The sequence below is a fragment of the Leptodactylus fuscus genome, chromosome 2 (assembly GCF_031893055.1).
Source record: "Leptodactylus fuscus isolate aLepFus1 chromosome 2, aLepFus1.hap2, whole genome shotgun sequence".
Taxonomy (NCBI): domain Eukaryota; kingdom Metazoa; phylum Chordata; class Amphibia; order Anura; family Leptodactylidae; genus Leptodactylus; species Leptodactylus fuscus.
The window spans coordinates 61,953,511-61,973,646 of NC_134266.1; the positions used below are offsets into that span (position 1 = coordinate 61,953,511).

The window sequence follows — 20,136 nt, forward strand, 5'->3', positions numbered from 1 at the left end:
TGTAATGTCCTCCGTCCACCGCAATCCTGATTATCCTGAACTTTGGCTTCCAGACTAGGGATACATTTCTCCCATACTTAGGCATTCCAATTCCAAAACTTTTAAAGGGCCTCTTTACCTAGCATTGTCCTACACTCTCCCGGATATGTCAGATACACTCTGTTAAAGATGGTTACCTTACATCCTCTACGATTTTCTCATACTTCCCAACCTGGTGACCTCCTCCTTACTAACCACCCTGCAGAGAGAAATTTTTAACTTCATATTTGCAGGTGTATTTTGTTCTTCCACAACAGATGTAGTGTTCTGTCGGTTCCCCATCTATATACATATTATCTAGCTGCCTGACTATAGGATCCTCCAGACTGGTTCTCCAAAGTTCCAACGGATCATCAAGTCAGCCTAACCTGTGACACAGTACTTGACCCAAAAGTCTAGATTCAGACAACCACATCTGGAGCCAGTCAGTTGTTACTAAGTTCTATTCTGTGTTGATTCCCAAATATAATCTATTATGAGCGCAATGGGAACAATACAGTTTATTATTCAGTTAAAGGGAATCTCTCAGCAGTAGTATGCCCCCAGAATACCACTAACCTATTATCTAGGATGGTGACAGGTCGACACTGAATTTCTTTAATGTTATGGCCAATACAGCATAATTTGGGGGATTTGCTGATCCTCTGAAGAGTCATGATGACTAAGCCCCTCCAGGTACATCATCACTATCTACCCCAGCATCATGTGGTGCATGTGCAGCGCACAGATTAAGGGGATTCTACCATAAAATGCTTTTTTTTTTCTTGATAACACGTAGAAATAGCCTTAAGAAAGGCTATTCTTCTCCTACCTTTAGATGTCTTTGCTGGGCCACCGTTCTGAAGAAATCCCGGTTTTCGTCTGTACGCAAATGAGTTCTATCACAGCACCGGAGGCGGGCCCCAGCGCTCAAACAGCACTGGGGGCGTCCCCAATGCTACGAGAGAACTTTCCAGCGCCGCCTCCATCTTCTTCAGAAACAGCCTCTTCCGGAGCTGGGTTTCAATCTTCTAGGCCTCGGGCAGAGCAGACTGCGCATGCCCACGGCCACAAGAAAAATGTCCGCTTACACAGTACATGTTCTGTATAGATGGAAATGGGTCCTAAAATCATATTCCCTGGAGCAGCGAAGCCATCGAGGTCAACACTGTTTTAGACACAACTAGACCAATGGGCCCTGCAGAAGAAAACCTCACATGTCACTTTATTTCTTATGAATGATTAATAAATAACCTATAGGATGATATTCGTGATATATCCTGTGTTTGCTATGATAACAACAAAGTGGATATGGACATGTTCTATAATACTATAAGGTCAGTTCTCAGAAGGGTTCCTCATGTGGACACAAAGTAGCCCACAAAACTGACAATCTTGTAGTTGTCCCTACTGTGAAGAATACAATTATACAATTTGTCCAGCACTTCTTTGTATGTGGAGGTATATCATATCATTTTTTTCTGTATGTATTTCTATAGGGCTCTCTTCTTTCCCCATTTGCCAGCACTATTGCCTTGGAAACCACAATCCTTAAAGCTACAGATGTGGGTCTGTGAAGCTCCCCGGGATGCATTAATGCTGCTCTCTTATTCTCCATCAATTATAAGCCTGTCCCACCATCACTAATACAGATCGTGCTCTAGTTTGATGTCCTGTCCATCAAAACCACGGGATATGCACTTAATCACTGAGTCGCAAACCATTATATCTTGTATAAAAAGAAATGTCACATGGCCGCTGAATAGACACATGTTTTCCCAGTGGCTATCAGTTCTTTGTCTGGATTTCATTCTCTGTCTTCCCATCATACACCCACATCTCAGCATCCATCATTTGTTTGCTTTGTGTTTGTGCAAATAGACGGTAAAGAGAAGGAAAAAAGCAGCGTGCAGTGTTTAAGTGCGCCGCTACAAGTCGTGTTTACACAGTCCCCTCCTTACAAGTTACAGATTCAGCAATTTGCTATGTAAGGTGGAGCTCTACAGAGAAAATGATATGTTCTTGAATAAGAAAGGCTTCTCGGGAGAGAGAAAATAGAAGACTTGATTTCTCTGGGTCCAATATTATCAATAGCTGCAAACAGAGGTGGACAAATACAAAGCTACAGGAGCGAGTTAGGCCATTCAGTGAGTCAGTGTGGCTTTTATATTAGCTTAACAATGAGAACGTTCATAGACATCAATAGTCTTAGGTATAAAGGTGTCTCATAATCTGAGGGTTTTTTTTTTTGGTTTTTTTTTTAAATGTAGATTGTGAGCCCGACATAGAGCTCACAATGTACAGTACATTTTTTTCCCCCCTATCAGTATGTCTTTTTGGAATCTGGGATGGAAATCCATGCAAACACGGGGAGAACATACAAACTCCTGGCAGATGTTTTTTTGCCCTTGGTGGGATTTGAACGCCAGTCCTCCAGCGCTGCAAGGCTGCAGTGCTAACCACTGAGCCACCTTGTGGCCCCCCATAATCTGAGGTTTGACCAAATGAATTAAAGTACCTCAGTCGTCGCAAAATGGTCTCTGTCCAAGAGCCTCAGATTCACTACTCAGCAAGAATACTATAGGGGCTTCCCAACCCCAAAAAGGATATTTCATACGTACCTTGTGAATAGGTCATCAATATGAAATATGAGGGGTCCGATACCCAGACCTTACACAGATCAGCTGTTCCAGCAGCCTCAAGGTGCTAAAAGTTACAGAACTGGATATGGCACTTGTAGACTACTATTCAAGTATTAGGAGTGATGGTGCAATTCTGCAGAACCCCTGCTATATAGTGGATGGGGCAGCACGGCGTCCCTGTCCACAGCTGTAACTTCCTAGAGTCTGCATGCTGCCAACACAGCTGATCTGCATGGGGTTCGTGTGTTGGACCTATCCTATTACTAAGTTTGATAAATGGAGACGGAAACTTATTTCTTTTACAATATATATTACAATTGGTATCGGCCAGTATCCAGAATAACAGGATGCAAACAGTGTCACAGCATTTATGATGGGTGATCACACACCTTCTTGGTGGGACTACATTCTTTTTAGGGACATCACACTCCCCTTTTTGTGACATGGGCACAACAATGTGCTAACCAAAACCATTTGTCACATAACCAGCACATAACATGGTCATGTTATATATTGAATGACACTGGATGCGGGAGCATTCCTCCAGAGCTGAGAGATTTGCATGCTCTTCCAGGTCTCCAGGAGGGCACCACTAATTCTGAGATCCTCCATTCTGAGAGAGTTGTCAAGTGTGGCTCATGTCAAGCAGCACAGAGCAGTAATATAACGCCCATAATCTATGGAGCCACGGCCGATTTAACACATTGGTGGGCCCTGTGCTAAGATTTCAGAAGTGGGCCCCCCATCATCACTGCCTAGAAATATCTCACTTGCAAAAATTATAATGCTCTCTCAATGGTCCACACATAGTATAACACCACTTAGTGGCTCTCACACAGTATAATGGCTCTCCAGTGGCCCTCCAGTGGCTCCTAAGATATGCCCCTTGTAATGTTCCCCTCCAAGTTGTCCCCCACAGATTCATGTCCCCCTCCAGGTTTTCCACACAAATTCATGTTCCTCCACCCCCTGGTTACCCCCACCATGTCACCCCTTCCCCTCAAGTTGCCCCCGCTGTGTTATGCCCCCTTCAGGTTGCCCTCACAGTATCAAGACCCCCACACTGTCATGTCCCACTCAGCTTGCCCTCACAGTTTCATGTGTCCCCTCCTCTCGTGTTGCCTTCACAGTTTCATGTCCACGCACACGCCAGGTTGCCCCCATAGTGTCATGGCACCCCCTCCTCTGGTTGCCCCCATAGTTTCATGTTCCCCTTCCAGTTTCGTGTCCCCCACTGCAGTGGCGTAACTAGGAATGGCGGGGCCCCGTGGCGAACTTTTGACATGGGGCCCCCCCCGACACCGAAGATCTCGACCGAGTCCCTCCTACGCATTCCTGCGCGCTATATTATGTTCCATAGTGGCCTCTGCACACAGTATTATACCCCATAGTGGCCCCTGCACACAGTATTATACCCAATAGTGGCCCCTGCACACAGTATTATACCCAATAGTGGCCCCTGCACACAGTATTATACCCAATAGTGGCCCCTGCACACAGTATTATACCCTATAGTGGCCCCTGCACACAGTATTATACCCAATAGTGGCCCCTGCACACAGTATTATACCCTATAGTGGCCCCTGCACACAGTATTATACCCCATAGTGGCCCCTGCACACAGTATTATACCCAATAGTGGCCCCTGCACACAGTATTATACCCTATAGTGGCCCCTGCACACAGTATTATGTCCCATAGTGGCCCCTGCACACAGTATTATACCCAATAGTGGCCCCTACAGGACTAAATACTGTCACGTCACCCGCTGACTGCTATACCAGGACAAATTGTGGATAAAAAATCTGGTCCTGTGCATTACAATTTAGTAACTCCATGTGCCTCATATTAATAGCAGTTAACCCCATCATCTCCCTCACATTAACCCCTGTAAGCCTCACCATAAGAGTTACTGATATGTGAGAGACATGGAGGTAATAATAAAGTATCTTCATTATTATTACCCCCAAATGTCTCACATATCAGTAACTCTTATGGTGAGGCACACAGGGGTAATGTGAGGGAGATGATGCGGTTAACTGCTATTAATATGAGGCACATGGAGTTACTAAAACACAAGTAATCACCCCATATGCCTGACATTAATAAGTAACCCCAGTACGTACCTGTGTAGCTTTAGTTTCACTTTCCTTGTTCCTTTCTTCCTCTCCAGTGCAGGACGGACGGCAGGAGCTCTGCAGGGATAAGCCCCGCCTCCTCCTCTCATTGGTGGGCAGAGGACAGCAGAGAAAGGGAGGGGGGAGAGAGAGGGAGAGCGTCCTGCAGCGCTGACAGGAGCCAGAGCTGCAGCTCCTGTGTCTCAGCCATTGCTGCAGCTTCGGGGCCCCCTGTTGGTGGAAAGTATTCCACCAACAGGGGGCCCCGATCATTATACTCGGGGGACCGAAAAGACCTCTGAGAATAATGATAGCAGCGGTAGCAGCTGTCACCGGGCCCCTAATGTCCCGGGCCCTGTGGCAGCTGCTACTGCTGCTATGGTGGTAGTTACGCCACTGCCCCACTGTATATATTAAAAAGAAAACATTTTTAAAAAAACAAAACCTTTCTACTCACCTTTTGCTGTTCCTCCCGATCACTCCTCTCTTTGTTCCCGGAGTCTTTTAGGAGCAAAAGACACAATGTAAGTGACGTCACTATATTGCACCTCCTGCTCCCAAAACACTGGGAGCAAGGAAAGCAGCTGGATGATGAAGTAGGGGGCGGACGGCTCCTTGGACTTTCTATCAGTGGGAAGCCCTGCTATATGTGTTCCTCAGGATCAGATTTTCTTAAAAAAAAAAAAAAAAAACATAGCCCGTGGTATCTTTGGTGCTGAGTTTAACTTATATGAACCTGAAATTCTTGGTCTTGGGCCTAGCATTGAACTTATGTCAATAATTTATTTGTTGCTATTTGAAGGACTCCAGCCACAGCCCCATTCAGAATAGGGGATCAGTTGGGGTCTGAGTGATTGAACCTTCACTGATCTACATGTTACATGCTTTTGTGGGAAACCCCTTTAATTCTAAATCAGTACACTGCATAAGTAGAAAATCGTAATTGCAAATAATGAGTGTAAGGCGTTCTCATGAGATTACATTGTCCTTTACGAGGTTAATGCCACATGCTAAAGCCTTAGGCTTATAGACACCAGTCAGTACTGTGCAAATATTTATTTCCATATAGGATGTTTGAGTGTTTGGGCTGATCCTTGAGACTGCAGGAAACTCTCTGCAACTAACCTTTAGTTATGAAACACGGATGATATTCACCCTGCAAGTTATGGAAGTTACAATATCATGAAGCATATCAGACTCATCGTTCTATAAAAAAACAATCGGGGCAATTTCTGAACGTTCTTGTGCCAGATTTGCATCACAATTATACCCCTTTGTCATTTGTCCTTTTTCCACTACCCCTGCTACTTTGCTTGCATGGAGCGGAGCTAGGATGGGAACTCTTGTAATACACCAGAATTATTTAGAGGGTAGAGCCCCTTTATAATTCAGGCACATCTGCGCCAATGCTCACAGTATTAAGACTGATACATGATGTGTATATATCGGGTTCTGCCCGATGTCCAGTGCGGCCAGTTATCACGGCTGGCCAGGCGTCACGCACCTATTCTTGTGAAAATACTTTTGGGCTCTAACTTTATAGGGCGGTTTGTTTGTCTGTCTACTTGTTAGTCCTCTTGTTTATGCCTCTGATGAGCGGAGACTATTCTCCTTATAGAAACGCGTCACGCTGTGATATGTATGAGACTGTGACAATGTGTATGCGACTTAGGTAGATTACTTGTAAGAGTGTAATGTAAGCACTTGAGTTAGCCAGATAGTCAGCACTTTTTGGGTTCGGTCTTTACTGACTCATCAACCAGTTTTTTGAGGAGTTGTGTATGGGGAGTGGTGATATAAATCGCCAAGTGTGAATTTATGGTCCTTGTGGCGCGACTCTATACGCTTTATGTTTTGGCACTAAGCAAGACAGGTCGCTGTGCATCATTCATTGGTGGGTCTACCCTATGGTTATATTCCCGAGCGGTTTATGTGCTGGGGTTAGGTTTGACCTCAGCGCGGTGTTATATCTGTTGTGCCTCTAAACTCCCACCTAGGTTGTTAAACCATGTTTGGAGCCTCCTGAGCTTTCTTTTACATAACTATTTGTTGGTCGACTCTTAAAGAGGATTATTAAAAGTAAATTTTTACTGTGTTTCATAATTTTCTTTTCTTATGAGTTCTCAGTAGAACACACGTACTATTGCATCACATTGACTCAATACATCCTCTGGGTACAGATGAGTTGACAATGGTGAAGCAGGGAGCCGTCCATGATGAAACAGCCCTTAAGCTACAACTCTGCCTAGTTATGTGGTTCTCAAACGTACCCATTTAGTACTCAGGTGTCCTATGTATAGGTGTCTGTTTAGTGATACGCTCTTGTTATTGGGCAAGTGAGTGACTAACAAGAAACCGACATCACAAAGTGTCAAATATCCTCTGTATTGTCATTCACATTATTAACAATGTCATGTCTTCCTGTACCTTCCACTAAGTTTGTCTCTTCTCTTTTTTTTCAGTCTGCAGAGTTTTTTGAGATGCTGGAAAAAATGCAGGTAAGAAATCTGATTTCTATGCTGAAAACCAAGAAGCAATGGCATGTGGTTACTTCAGTATTCAGCACATCATAGGATACGAGTGAACTTAAGTCTACAAAAGTCATCGTTCATGATGTATATAAATGTTAAAACTTAACATTTTCCTACAATTCCGGAGCACATCAAGTTTTATAAAACCTATAAAAACCAAGACAAAATATGTAAAAGAGCATCTTCTTAAAGGTCCTATCATTAAAAGTAAATTTTTTTGTCCCTAACATGTAGGAATAGCCTTAAGATAGGCTATTCTTCTCCTACTTTTAGATGTCTTCTCCATGTCGCCGTTCAGTATATAATGTGGTTTTCGTTAGTATGCAATAGTTCTCTCGCAGCACTAGGGGTGGTCCCTAGCGCTCAAACAGCACTGGGGGCATCCCCAATGCTGCCAGAGAATTCTACAGCGCTGCCTCCATCTTTTTTAGGAATGGGCTCTTCATACTTCTTATTCCAGTGGTGGCTTCAAACTTCTAGGCCTTGAGCTTAGGGCAAAGCCGACTCTGCATGCATTACTGTACAAGCGGCCATTTTCTTGTGGCCAACGGTCATGCACAGTCAGCTTTGCCCTAGCCCTAAGGCCTAGAAGCTTGAAGCCATCGCAGGAAGAAGACGCAAAGAAGACCCGTTCCTGAAGAATATGGAGGCGGCGCTGGAGAGTTCTCTCGCAGCATTGGGGACGCCCCCAGTACTATTTGAGTGCTGGGGACCGCCCCCACTGCTGCGAGAGAACTCATTTGCATACTGCCGAAAACCGCATTATATAATGAACGGCGGCATGGAGAAGACATCTAAAAGTAGGAGAAGAATAACCTATCTTAAGGCTAATCCTACGTGTTAGGGACAAAAAAAATTACTTTTAATGATATGATCCCTTTAACACTCAAGATATGAAGCTCAGTTGATTTACTATGGAGCACAGATCTTCTCCCAGTTATGGGGGTCTAATACATATGCAGTGATATCAGAAGGAATACTATACAACCCGATAAATAACAAAGTATCAATGAACAAACCACAAGAAAATAATCACAGTGGCACCAGTGGCACCGCCCTGGTGCCCATAAGTATATATATAGTCCACATGCATGAGGCCTCAGGACTCCCTGAAATCCTAAATATTCAACTAGTTTCCTCTCTAGAACCAAATGAAGTTAGTAATCCTGGCCATTGTTAGTAAGACGGCCTATAGTTACTGTGCAGTGAAGAGCAGCATTGTAAAGGATTAATGAGCTGTAATATTTGTTATGTATATTCCTATTTCTGTTCCCGGTGTTTGTCACGTATCTGTACAGTCTCTCATTTGTAATTATTCATGCATGTGTTACCCAGGATAGCCAGAGGGTACAACATTGTGTTCATTAGGGGCCCTGCTGAGAAATTAGAGGTACTAATTGGATTTTGACAGACATTTTGGGCCAGGTGCAGTAAAAAGTCATTTATATTGTGCATGATATTCTAATATAACACAGCACCCTGCAAATATTGGTGAGATATTAATATCAAAATTATGGATGTGGCATTTTGTGACATTAAAGGGACCATTGTTTTTTTTTAATAAATACATATCTCTTATAGAAACGGTCAGAATTGACTACAATACATTATTTGGCTTAGTAGCCAGAATCAGAACTTCTAGATTTTTAGAAATTTTCTAAACATGGAACATTTTTAAAATCTTTCCAAAAATTCTGTAAAAATATTTTTAACACAGAACCTGATTAAAAATAGGTAATTTTCTGTCGACACATTCCTTTTAAAGAGAACCTGCCAGGTCAATTTGGGACACTAAACCACTCACAGGTCCTTATAGACCGGGGTTTGGTATTTCAAATTGCCCTTTTGTAAAGTCGTCCGTCCCCGTAATAAAAAAATATAAGCCTTTATACTTGCCTGGTGATGTGTCCAATGAGTTTCAGCAGATTCTTTCTGGAGCTCCCTATGCCTGTGCAGTTCTTCAGTGAAGCCAAGGGAGGTTATACCTCGGTGTCACTGCGCAAGTGCTGGAGGTACGGGGCTGCGCAATTAAGCTGACATGTACTCCTCTAGCTTTGGTGAAGAAATGCGCTCGCACGAGGGGTACGGCAGCAGGCCGAGTATAAAACTTTTTTATTTTTATTGCGGGCACAGATGAATTTCTCATAGGGTGATTTAGGATACCCCGGTCCATAAGGGTCTGTGGGTGATTTAACGCCCACAAATCACCCTGAAACATTCCCTTTAAGTATCCTGAGACTTATTCTAGTAGAACATCTTGTATAGTAACTGATCATGGTCATCTGAAACTGTCCATACACCTTCAATAGCGGTTTACAAACCATTTGTTTAAATTGTATTCCTCCTAGTGGTCCATTCACACAGAGGAAAATGGTGAGGAATTTGGTGTGGAATTTCAGCGCTGAAAAAAGCTAGCAGAAAATGGAACCCATTGAAGTCAATGGGAGGCTTTTTTTCAGCCCTGAAATTCCACACCAAATTCCTCACCATTTTTCCCCTGTGTGAATGGACCCTAAGTCTCCATACCTATGCATGCTGGTCTGATAGTGCATGTGTTTAAGGAAGAGGGCGTCAGTCACTGTCAGGCACCACTTTCTGCAGCTTATCTTCCCTGAGAAGAAAGGGCTCAGGTGTTAACGTTCAGCATGCCGTGTCATTCTCCCCCCTCCCCCATATCATCTGTAAAGTAGTGTCAGGAGGCCCCATATACAACACAGGTGGATGGCCTTGCTAAAATCAGCAAATTTAGCCAACTTTGCCTTAATGGCTTTAAGAGCTTCAGTAGATGAGATTGGTGCAGGTAACCTTTCTCCATGTAGGGGGGTCACTAAAGGCTCACAGGCCCTGGCGCCAAAGATCAACTTCTCCTCTCAACTGTCAGTCACATCTGATCTGTATATTTTAACAGTATTCGCATTTCCCTTTCCTTCGCTATTTGGGCTCAGATCGCCATGAAGGCTTATTGACAAGTTAGTGCCCCCACATATTGTGTCCCTTTTGTGCCATAGCCTTTCTCTTTGCCTATGTGCTGTTGAACAAATGCTACTTTTGGCATTGAAAGGCTAGTTTCCTCCACTCTGAAAATGAAGGGCCCTATATGATAAATCATGAATATGTCTCAACCCAGTGCACCAGAGGGCAGAGGTTATAAATTTACAATGTACAAATGGACAGCCATCAAAGGAAATACAGTACGAAAGGAGATCAAAGTTTTATTAGCATTAGGCTTTATTCACACGTCAGTGTTTTGATCAGTATTTGAGTCAATGATTCTTATGCAGACTACATAGAGGTAATGTGTAATGTTTTTACACCCTGCACCTGGCTTTGCACAGTCACACAACATCCTAATGGTTATAGATGGTGAGTGGCCAGTCTTCCTTACCTTCTAAGGTTGTACCTGGGCTGTCTTTTTCATGCTGAGGATTATTATGACTGTCTAAGTCCGGAGGATTGTTGTTTCTCAGAGGCACAGCTTGAACCTCATGGCCCCCACTGCAAAATCTGTAATGTGGCCGCTGCTTACCTTGTGCCATTTAGAATAGTGGCATATTTTATGAGACAGATGGACCTTTGAGACCCTCTCACGGTCCTGTCCGGGCAGTAACAACTTCTATAGCTTCACCCATCTCGTCTCTGCTCCAGATGAAGTCAGCTGTTTGAAAGCACAAAGACCAGTGCTGTCTTCAAAAAAGGACCAGCTGTCAGGTGACATCTTATCCATCCCGTAGGATAAGAAGGAACTACTGTCTTCAAACAGCTATTTCCTTCTGTGTGATGTCCAGGACATACAGTACAATACACTGGGTATGCATGGATGTGTTGGGGAATATATCTTTGATATACCTAAAAAGGAAATGTGAATAAAGCCTTATCATCATTAAACGAACTCTGAAAAAAAGAAAACAGATACATCCGGCTGTAGACAAACACGTGTGTGTACTGTGGCTTTCTTAGAGTCGACATCCATCCTGGATCAGACGCATTCATGAGGCATGATGTACACTTTCAAGATGGTTATTTCAATGGAACTCTATTGAAAGCCTCATAAGTATACGGCTCTGCATGCACCCAGCTCAAAAGCTTCACGAGTGGATTTCTCTGCTTGCTACTGGATCACAAGTGGGAATTAATCGTCAAACTCCCCTGCCCTGAAAAGCATTGTGTGATGGAGAATACTACTTATTATGAGAGGTCTTTCAGCAGAACTTGTATGTCAGCATCAATGTCTAATATAAATCTATAAAACACATCTATGGAAGTTTTTTAATTTTTTATTTTATTTAAATAATGCTTGTACCGTATCAACCCAATAGGAGAGGTTTATTACACTAAATGCCTCACAAACTAGATCCTGTAACCACTAATAGTAGACTGATAATTTGCAGGTTAAATAGGTGTTTTCTTTGCATCCGTCACAAACAGGATTACTGATAAAAGATAAACCCATTGACCCATCATTACATGCATTACGGACAATAGATGATGTCACGGCTTATTTACCCCCTCCCCCCCCCCCCCAGCACAAAGTATGTCTAGTAAACTCTCTCATAGATCTCAATGAGTCAGCTTCAGTCTATTGTTGCTGTAAAGCATATCACTGAATGCTATTGGCAGTGCAGAGGAGAAGCTCAGGCAAGATGGCAGCCCCCATAATTCTGTAAAGATAATAGAATACAGAAAAATCTACAATCAAGAAATTAAAAGAAAATTAGGAAAAGAGATTTATTTCATTATCAGGTTTTAACAAATAAAACAATAGGGGGCACTTTCCATTTAATTTGCTGTAATTTAAAGGGATTCTATCATTAGAATCCCGTTTTTAGCTAAACCCATGTCGGATTAGCCTTAAGAAAACCTATTCTTCCCCTACCTTTAGAAGTCTTCTCCGTGCCACTGTTCAGTATATATTGCCAGGTTCTTTGTTATGGTAATGAGTTCTCTCACAGCACTGGGGGCGTCCCCTGTGCTGCGAGAAAAACTCTCCAGCACCGCCTTGTTCTATGTCATCGCCTCTTCTCTCCTGTTCGGCCATAGGAAAATGGCTGACTGCGCCCTTTGGCCAAACCGAAGAGAAGCAACAGGGAAAGTGGCCGACGAGCATGCGCAGTCGGCCATTTTCCTGTGGCCGAAAAGGAGAGAAGAGGGGCAGAACAAGAAGAAGGCGGTGCTGGAGAGTTTTCTCGCAGCACAGGGGATGGACCCAATGCTGTTTGAGTGCAGTGGACCACCCTGTGAGAGAGCTCATTTGCATAATGAAGAAATCGGGAATATATACCGAACAGCAGTGCGGAGAAGACATCTAAGGGTAGAGAAAGAAGAGCCTTCATAGATAAATAGAAAAAAACTTGGCACTCACCCAGATGCGTAAAAATGGTATATTTATTCTTTAGCAGTCCAGGTTAAAATTACAGATGCGGGAGGAGGCACACTCAAGGTTGAGCGACAGCTGTTTCGTGCTCTATCGCACTTTTTCAAGCTCAGGTAGACGAACCTTTCTTAAGCCTATTCTGATGTGGGTTTAGTTAAAAACGAGATTCTAATGATAGAAACCCTTTAGGAGACTAATAATAATCTCTCCAATTCTCCTACCAATTATACAATCTCTTATAAAGTAGACTATCCTAGTTTACTTTAGCAGGAACCTCTGCTTGCCTAAAGCTGGTCATACATTGCAAATTTTAGGCTGCCAAAAAATTTGCTACTTAGTGTTCGTGTCTTTCTGAGACATAAACAGATGGATAGACAGTAACTAAAGGCAGATCTCTCTAAAACAATAATCTTTATGGGGTGAGGTGCTGGTGCTTAGAAAGATGTTCATGCCAAACAACAGATCTACAACAGTATCAACAACATCAATAGAAGTCCAGACCAAGGCAGAGAGCAATCTGAGCTTTGTCATTTTAACTTGCCGTGTAGTTAGAATAAAACTTTTAGAAATTGCCGTAACATATGCTGCACCTTTTCTGTGGAATATAGTTCTGTGTCCCAGCTGCTGCGGATCAGCCTAGTACACACAGCACACCTATTTGATGAGGGTATTTTTATATCAGTCAATGTAGACATAATATTTTTAGGCAGATTTTCTGCTGCCTTTGATGTGTGTAATACAATGTCATAATGTAATAAATGAATTTACAGTACCTTATTGTTTGTTAACCTTTCTATGGCAGTGTCCATGTACTGATGTTACTGATAAGCTACATCAACTGCGTGTCCCACGATCCATGACCTATAGTTATTAAATATGTTGCACGGCCGATGCAAAGTTATAATGCAATAAAATGCACCAAAAATGGTAACGTTCCATTGAGACAATGTTGTGTTCATAGAGAAGTCTGTTCATAGAATAACTTTATGTTAGGAAAATATTATTTTTGAAATTCCCTATAGGTTCTTATACACAGTCAGATTTTTGGCCTGTTACAAGCGGGTCTGATCTTTGATCTGATTTTGGGGGTAGGTTGAACAGTTTGGGAGCCCACCTACCACTTATAATACTGGTATCAGAAGGGTCATCAAACCCCCGCAGTGACCTAAGACACATACAGTATATCCATTATGAAGTTTATTCTTGGACAGTCTAATTAAACATAATTTTTTTCATTCTCTTTTTACTATTTCATAGGCCCCCAAACTGGAAGAGCAGAAAAGTGGCAGCCAAAAAAATAAGGTGGGTGGATAATGAGCAAGAGCGTGACGACTATCTACCGGTCCCATGTTACTCATTCAGCTGTGACCATAATCTTGAGAAACAATAAATATCCTTGTTTTTCCATCCCCGGCACTCCTTTTTCTTGGTCTTTTTGATGTCGCCATTGTAGCTGGATTATTACGATCAGCACTGGAATGATGTTATGTATAAGTATCATGTCCATAGCAGAGAATGAACCTATGATCTGACTCAGTAGCGGGGTTGAATTGTTCCCTAAATCTCTTGTTTGTGCATTGATTCAGACCTGTCTCACATTTGTATAATATCGGCGTATTTTAGCACCTACAATACTGCTGCAAATCATAACCAGGCTGCTAATGTCCCAAACTAACAGTGTCATAGAGATCCCTTAGGCGCTTGTGAAATCAGCCAAAGACCTTTGAGGTCCGGTATTTCATGTTTTTTTTTTCTTATTTTTTGCCAAACGTAGTAATGAAACCTAAGACGTTAAACATGATACTACCCCAGCAAGCTTTGAGGCAGTAAAAGGGTTTTCAATACTCAGTTTCTGCTTGATACAGGTAGAAAACTACAGTATATTTTGGATGACTTTCCTAGACTGAATTAGTATTAGGGTTAGTCAGTCTACTCCGCCCCCCCATCCTATATGGTGAGTGAAGTAATAGGGGTTGTTAAGGACCCCTTGTGTATTGGGTCTACACTTGGACCTTTCACCAGTCTGATCCAGCTCCTGGAAATTGTATACCGGTACATGAGCAGAACTACAGTCCCCTTGGCGCCTCCACTACATGCTACATGTTAGGGTCAGTTCACATGTGCACCGTCTGCACAGGTTTTGATACAGAGAGAGCTGCGGCGAGCCGCGTCTCTCTCTGGTCAAAACCCGCCTGCCGCGACCATCGCGGTCGCGGCTTTCCTCTCCTATGTCAGCTCAAATGAATGAGCCGACACAGGAGGGTGCTGCCACTAGACGGAAGCCGTGGCCCAGCGCGCCGCGGTTTCCGCCTAAAGATAGGACATGTTGCTTCTTTTCTCCACTAGCAGCAGCCCGCCGCTAGCGGAAAAAAGAAGCCTGGCGGTCTGCATAGACCACCATTGTAAAGGGGCGGATTTTGAAGCGAAAGCCCTAATGTAGCAAGTGGACTGCAGTGATTCACTTGAATAGCGACATAGCTGCTTCTGGCCTTATACCTTGTATACATCTTCTGACAAAGGGATCAGATGATCAGAGCAGGATCCAAGTGTCAACCCCCAGAGATCAGTTACTGATGACCTATATAAGGGGTCTTGAGAAACCTCTTTACTTTTGTGTTATAAGGCAGACACGTATCATCTATCCACTAGTCATTATAGACCGCCTAACTTTCTGTGCACCAATTCCTTTAGTCCATTCATTGCTAAGCCTTTTATAAGTTTATTCTGTATACCTTCAGAAAAAACATGGACGGACTCCCAAGTCAAGCCAATAAGGCCTAATCTTCTGAAGGCTCTGTTCTTTTACTGGTTGGTCCCACAGACCTGTTCTCGCCATGCCTATTCATGGTGTTATTTTTTATTTGTTCTTGTCTCACTTTGCAGTTTGCTATGACCTTTGCATTGTTATGTGGTGACCTTCTGTGCAGGCGTCATTTAGTAGCTGAACTATGCACGTAGTATAATATATACCCTCTAGTCATCATTTGTTTTAAAATATACTTAGAATAATAAAAAAAAACTTCAGTATGTCTAAAAATATCTCCGCATTGGCTGTTTTTCAGTGTGAGGCAAAACAGTGAACTTTTGAGACTCTATTGTGGTCTCCACACTGGAACGTGATAATAATAAAATCCAAAATTTGCTTTTGGAAGGCTGGTAAAATGGCTCCTAAATATTCCCCTATGGGCAATTTCACTATTCTTCTGAATCGGCAGCAGCCAATGTTGTTTTTCTAGAATCCTCAGGGTAGTAAGAAAGCAGACAGACAGCGCTCCTTCTCCAAGACATTACCAGGCGTGAGCGGCGCGAAGGCAATAAATCCGTATCTTCATTATATCCACTATATCAGACAGTTACATCTCAGTTCATCACACTTCTCAAAGAGCAGTACAAATGCAGTCGACACTTCAGCCGATCATTGCACAGATGGATTCATGTCAGCTTTAAGGAGCTATTTAAGGAATCTAAATTATCCTCTCAATATTCAGAAATATCTGTAGTCACCGTAAAACCATCTGAAGTCTATTTTCTAAGCCAGCGCTAAAAATATGATCTACTTTTAGGAAAATTGAGATGAATAGGTCACGTTGTGGCCCATTTTTGACCCTTTATCGAGGCGGTTTATATGTCCTGAGGTGTATATAAGGTTAAAATGTATTTTGAGAGCTGTGGAAAAATGAACATTCTGGATATGTGCCATGGGGACTGTAATAAAATTGATCTAATTGTATCTGAAACTTCTTTTACCTTCTGTACCCTACACGCAGTTGCTTCCTTATTTGCTCCTGTCATCTCTGAGCTTCACTTTCCAATATATCTAACAGCAAGTTAATTCAGTGGGTTGAACTTAAAAGTATTTAGCAGTGTGCAATATGTAAGTGAAAAAACTTCAAATGCATGCTATATATTGCAAATCCAGAAAAACTGGCACAAAAAAATTGTACATAAATGAAGTCTAACAGCGATTGGATGCCAGGGAGCTGGGAGGGGATATAGCAGTGATGATATCCATATACAGACTTGTATTCTATGTGCTTGAAAGGCTGCCAAATATAATAGTACCAAGTGAATTACTACAAAAACCTTCATTTAGTTCATATACACAGGTATATTCAAGGTTTGATTTTTTAAAAAAATTTTTTGTAGATTGAGAGTCCCATATAGGGCTCACAATGTACATTTTCCCTTTCAGTATGTCTTTGAAGTGTTGGAGGAAATCTTTGAGACGGGGAGAATTTACATACTCCTTGCAGATGGTGTCCTTGGTAGGATTCGAACCCAGGACTCCAGCGCTGCAAAGTAAATCACTGAGCCACTATTACCCTTTGATTATTTTTTTTATGACTGCTGAGCATCAGTTCAATTCCAAGACACGCTAAAAACAGTGCAACATTGATCACAATGACAGTTGTATTTTATGGTGTGGTATTTTTGTAAATCTTTGGAACTAAGGCCCAACGTAGCGAGCCACAGCCAAAAAGCACTATGGGAAAAACTGCAGAGGAAATATATTGCTGTTTTTCCCTCAGCACTATATACTTACATTATACCTATACAGAAACCACCAGCGTTTCTGTAGGTATAATGGACAAGCTGTGAGTTTCTGCAATGTGTGGTTGGGATTAGGCAGAATTCCTTCCACTTTGCAGTTAGGGCTCATTCACACGGAGTCTTTTGGCAGCGGATTTTGAGGCGGAATGGACTTCAATGGGAGCAGCTCGCTTCTTTTTTCCACTAGCTAGTAGCGTACAATCAGCTGCGGCGTCTGTGGCGCGCGGCTCCCTCCTGATTAGGCCCATTCATTTGGCCCTAATCCGGAGTGGAATGCCGCGACAGGATTCCAGTGCACTGCATCGGCATCCTATTGCGGCTAGCCATGATGAAATGTGTACACGTGGAATTCATGTAACTCCGGGTGAACTAGCCCTTAAGTTTAAGCTTTAAAAAGCTCCTGTGTCTAGATATTACTACTATATATGTGTTGTGGTGCCCCCTGGTGTTCTTTCAATTACCCTAGAGTGTCCACATAATGTGCTCCTAGTACTGACGAAAAGAAGCCATTTCTAGTGCACTGGTTATTATTGACTGGTCTATACAATAACAGAAATTCATTTGCTGCCCATGTAAAAAAAAAATATACAGGAAATAGGACTGAGCTACTGAGCATGTGCGACCACTTGGAGGTAAAAGAACACTAGGAGACGCCATAACAAGTATGTAACAGCAATATCTCGACATAAAAGCTTTTTTTTTAAAATAAAAAAATTCCAATTGAAAAAAGCAATAGTGAATCCTGAAATGGATTTAGAAGATTTAGAACTCCCTAAAATATATAAAGTTGAAAACATGATGCGTTTTGGGAGAAAAAAAAAGCAACTGAGCCCAAAACACACAGGTCCCAGTTGTGTATAAAGATCTTATCTCTTCTCTTATTGTGTAAAACTAACATCTGTTCGACATGTTTTAGGAACAAAATAATGGCTAAAAAGCAATAAAAAAAACAATGTTGGAATGAATTGTGTGAACCTGGCCTTAGCGAGTATGCGGAGTACACCAGGCTGCTGGCATGGCTTCGGCGCGGCATTATTCTGCTTATATAAATGATAGCGCGCATTCTTTAGCAAATTGTCTGAATTCCCAGTTCTCTTATTATTGATTTACTTTCAAAGTCAACTTGTTGGGATTGTGAATAGTTTGCTTCACCATCTGGCTTAATAAAAGCCCAACTTTGTTTTACAACCTGCTTCCTGCATTCCTAATGTGAGTGAGATTGTACACAGCGGGATATTACATTGTCTGCGCTTCATATCATAGAGGGATGATGAAGAGTCGTGTATTATTGAGGCACAACACAACCCCTCCTAACTGTAGTTTGATAGAGCTTGTAAATATGTTTTGTGTTGTTCCACCCTCTTTGCACCTACATCAAGTCTTCTTACAGTCCTATGAAAAAGTTTGGGCACCCCTATTAATCTTAATCATTTTTTGTTCTAAATATTTTGGTGTTTGCAACAGCCATTTCAGTTTGATATATCTAATAACTGATGGACACAGTAATATTTCAGGATTGAAATGAGGTTTATTGTACTAACAGAAAATGTGCAATATGCATTAAACCAAATTTGACCGGTGCAAAAGTATGGGCACCCTTATCATTTTATTGATTTGAATTCCCCTAACTACTTTATACTGACTTACTGAAGCACAAAATTGGTTTTGTAACCTCAGTGAGCTTTGAACTTCATAGCCAGATGTATCCAATCATAAGAAAAGGTATTTAAGGTGGCCAATTGCAAGTTGATCTCCTATTTGAATCTCCTCTGAAGAGTGGCATCATGGGCTACTCAAAACAACTCTCAAATGATCTGAAAACAAAGATTGTTCAACATAGTTGTTCAGGGGAAGGATACAAAAAGTTGTCTCAGAGATTTAACCTGTCAGTTTCCACTGTGAGGAACATAGTAAGGAAATGGAAGACCACAGGGACAGTTCTTGTTAAGCCCAGAAGTGGCAGGCCAAGAAAAATATCAGAAAGGCAGAGAAGAAGAATGGTGAGAACAGTCAAGGACAATCCACAGACCACCTCCAAAGAGCTGCAGCATCATCTTGCTGCAGATGGTGTCACTGTACAGCGTTTTATGCTCTCAACGGCAAAACCGTTTTTTTAAAACCAGACACAAACTCCTGTATGTTCAACTTTGGTTTAGCCGCGGAGAGCATAAACGCTCACCGACGCTCACGGCTGGACACTTTTCAAACCCATTCATTTGAATGGGTTTGAAAAATGCCTGCGGGTTTCCGTTTCCTGCATAACGGAGACCGGGGCGCAGATGTGAACGAGCCCTAAGAAAGATTCACAAAACTCTTACAGGCATTGTATAGAATTGGTGAAACGTCTGTTTTCTTTTAGAAACTTCATCACGTTTGTACATGGTTTGTGTCTGGTTAAAGTTGCAATGCCTCACACAACTTGTGGACTGGTGTGGCACTGTTTATGGAAGCCATGTTTTTCTAATCCTTTACGACACCTTAAGGCTGAGGCCCCACATTGCGGAAAAGCTGCTTTTTAGTTGCAGATTTTGCTCCATTTTCTTTTAGCTAAAGTCTGAAGTGGAATGGATTTAGCAGAAGGAAGAAGTATATGTATTTCCTTTATATTTTCCATCCTTTTTGAAGCCACTCCTGACTTTGGTTGAAGGAAACCACAGCAAAAGCTTCAACAACAAAAAAATCAGGTTTTCAGCAAAGTGGGTCCTAAGCCTTAGGCCGGAGCCCCACAGGCTGGAAATGCTGCGATTTGCCCACAGCGAAAATGCCACAGGCAAAATCATGGCATTTTACGGTATCTGCAAACTGGATGGAATCCATGTGAATCCCATAGCCACTTTGCGGGAAAAACCGCAGCACGGACACACTGTGGTTTTGGAAATTGCAGCATGTCCCAGTTCACGTCAGTT

General features: G+C 42.3%; 1 protein-coding gene across 5 annotated transcripts in view; it reads left to right on the top strand.

Moving 5' to 3' along the window:
- RAP1GAP2 (RAP1 GTPase activating protein 2) overlaps window positions 1-20,136 on the top strand; it is a 551,082-nt gene that overhangs the window by 452,120 nt on the left and 78,826 nt on the right. For 4 of the 5 annotated variants that reach the window (XM_075263831.1, XM_075263830.1, XM_075263834.1 and 1 more), the window contains 2 exons: window positions 7,240-7,275; window positions 13,937-13,981. In XM_075263831.1, coding sequence (XP_075119932.1) covers window positions 7,240-7,275; window positions 13,937-13,981 — 81 coding nt within the window. Of the gene's footprint in view, window positions 1-6,508; window positions 6,518-7,239; window positions 7,276-13,936; window positions 13,982-20,136 lie in introns of those variants that run through there. The other variant, XM_075263835.1, reaches the window with a different exon arrangement.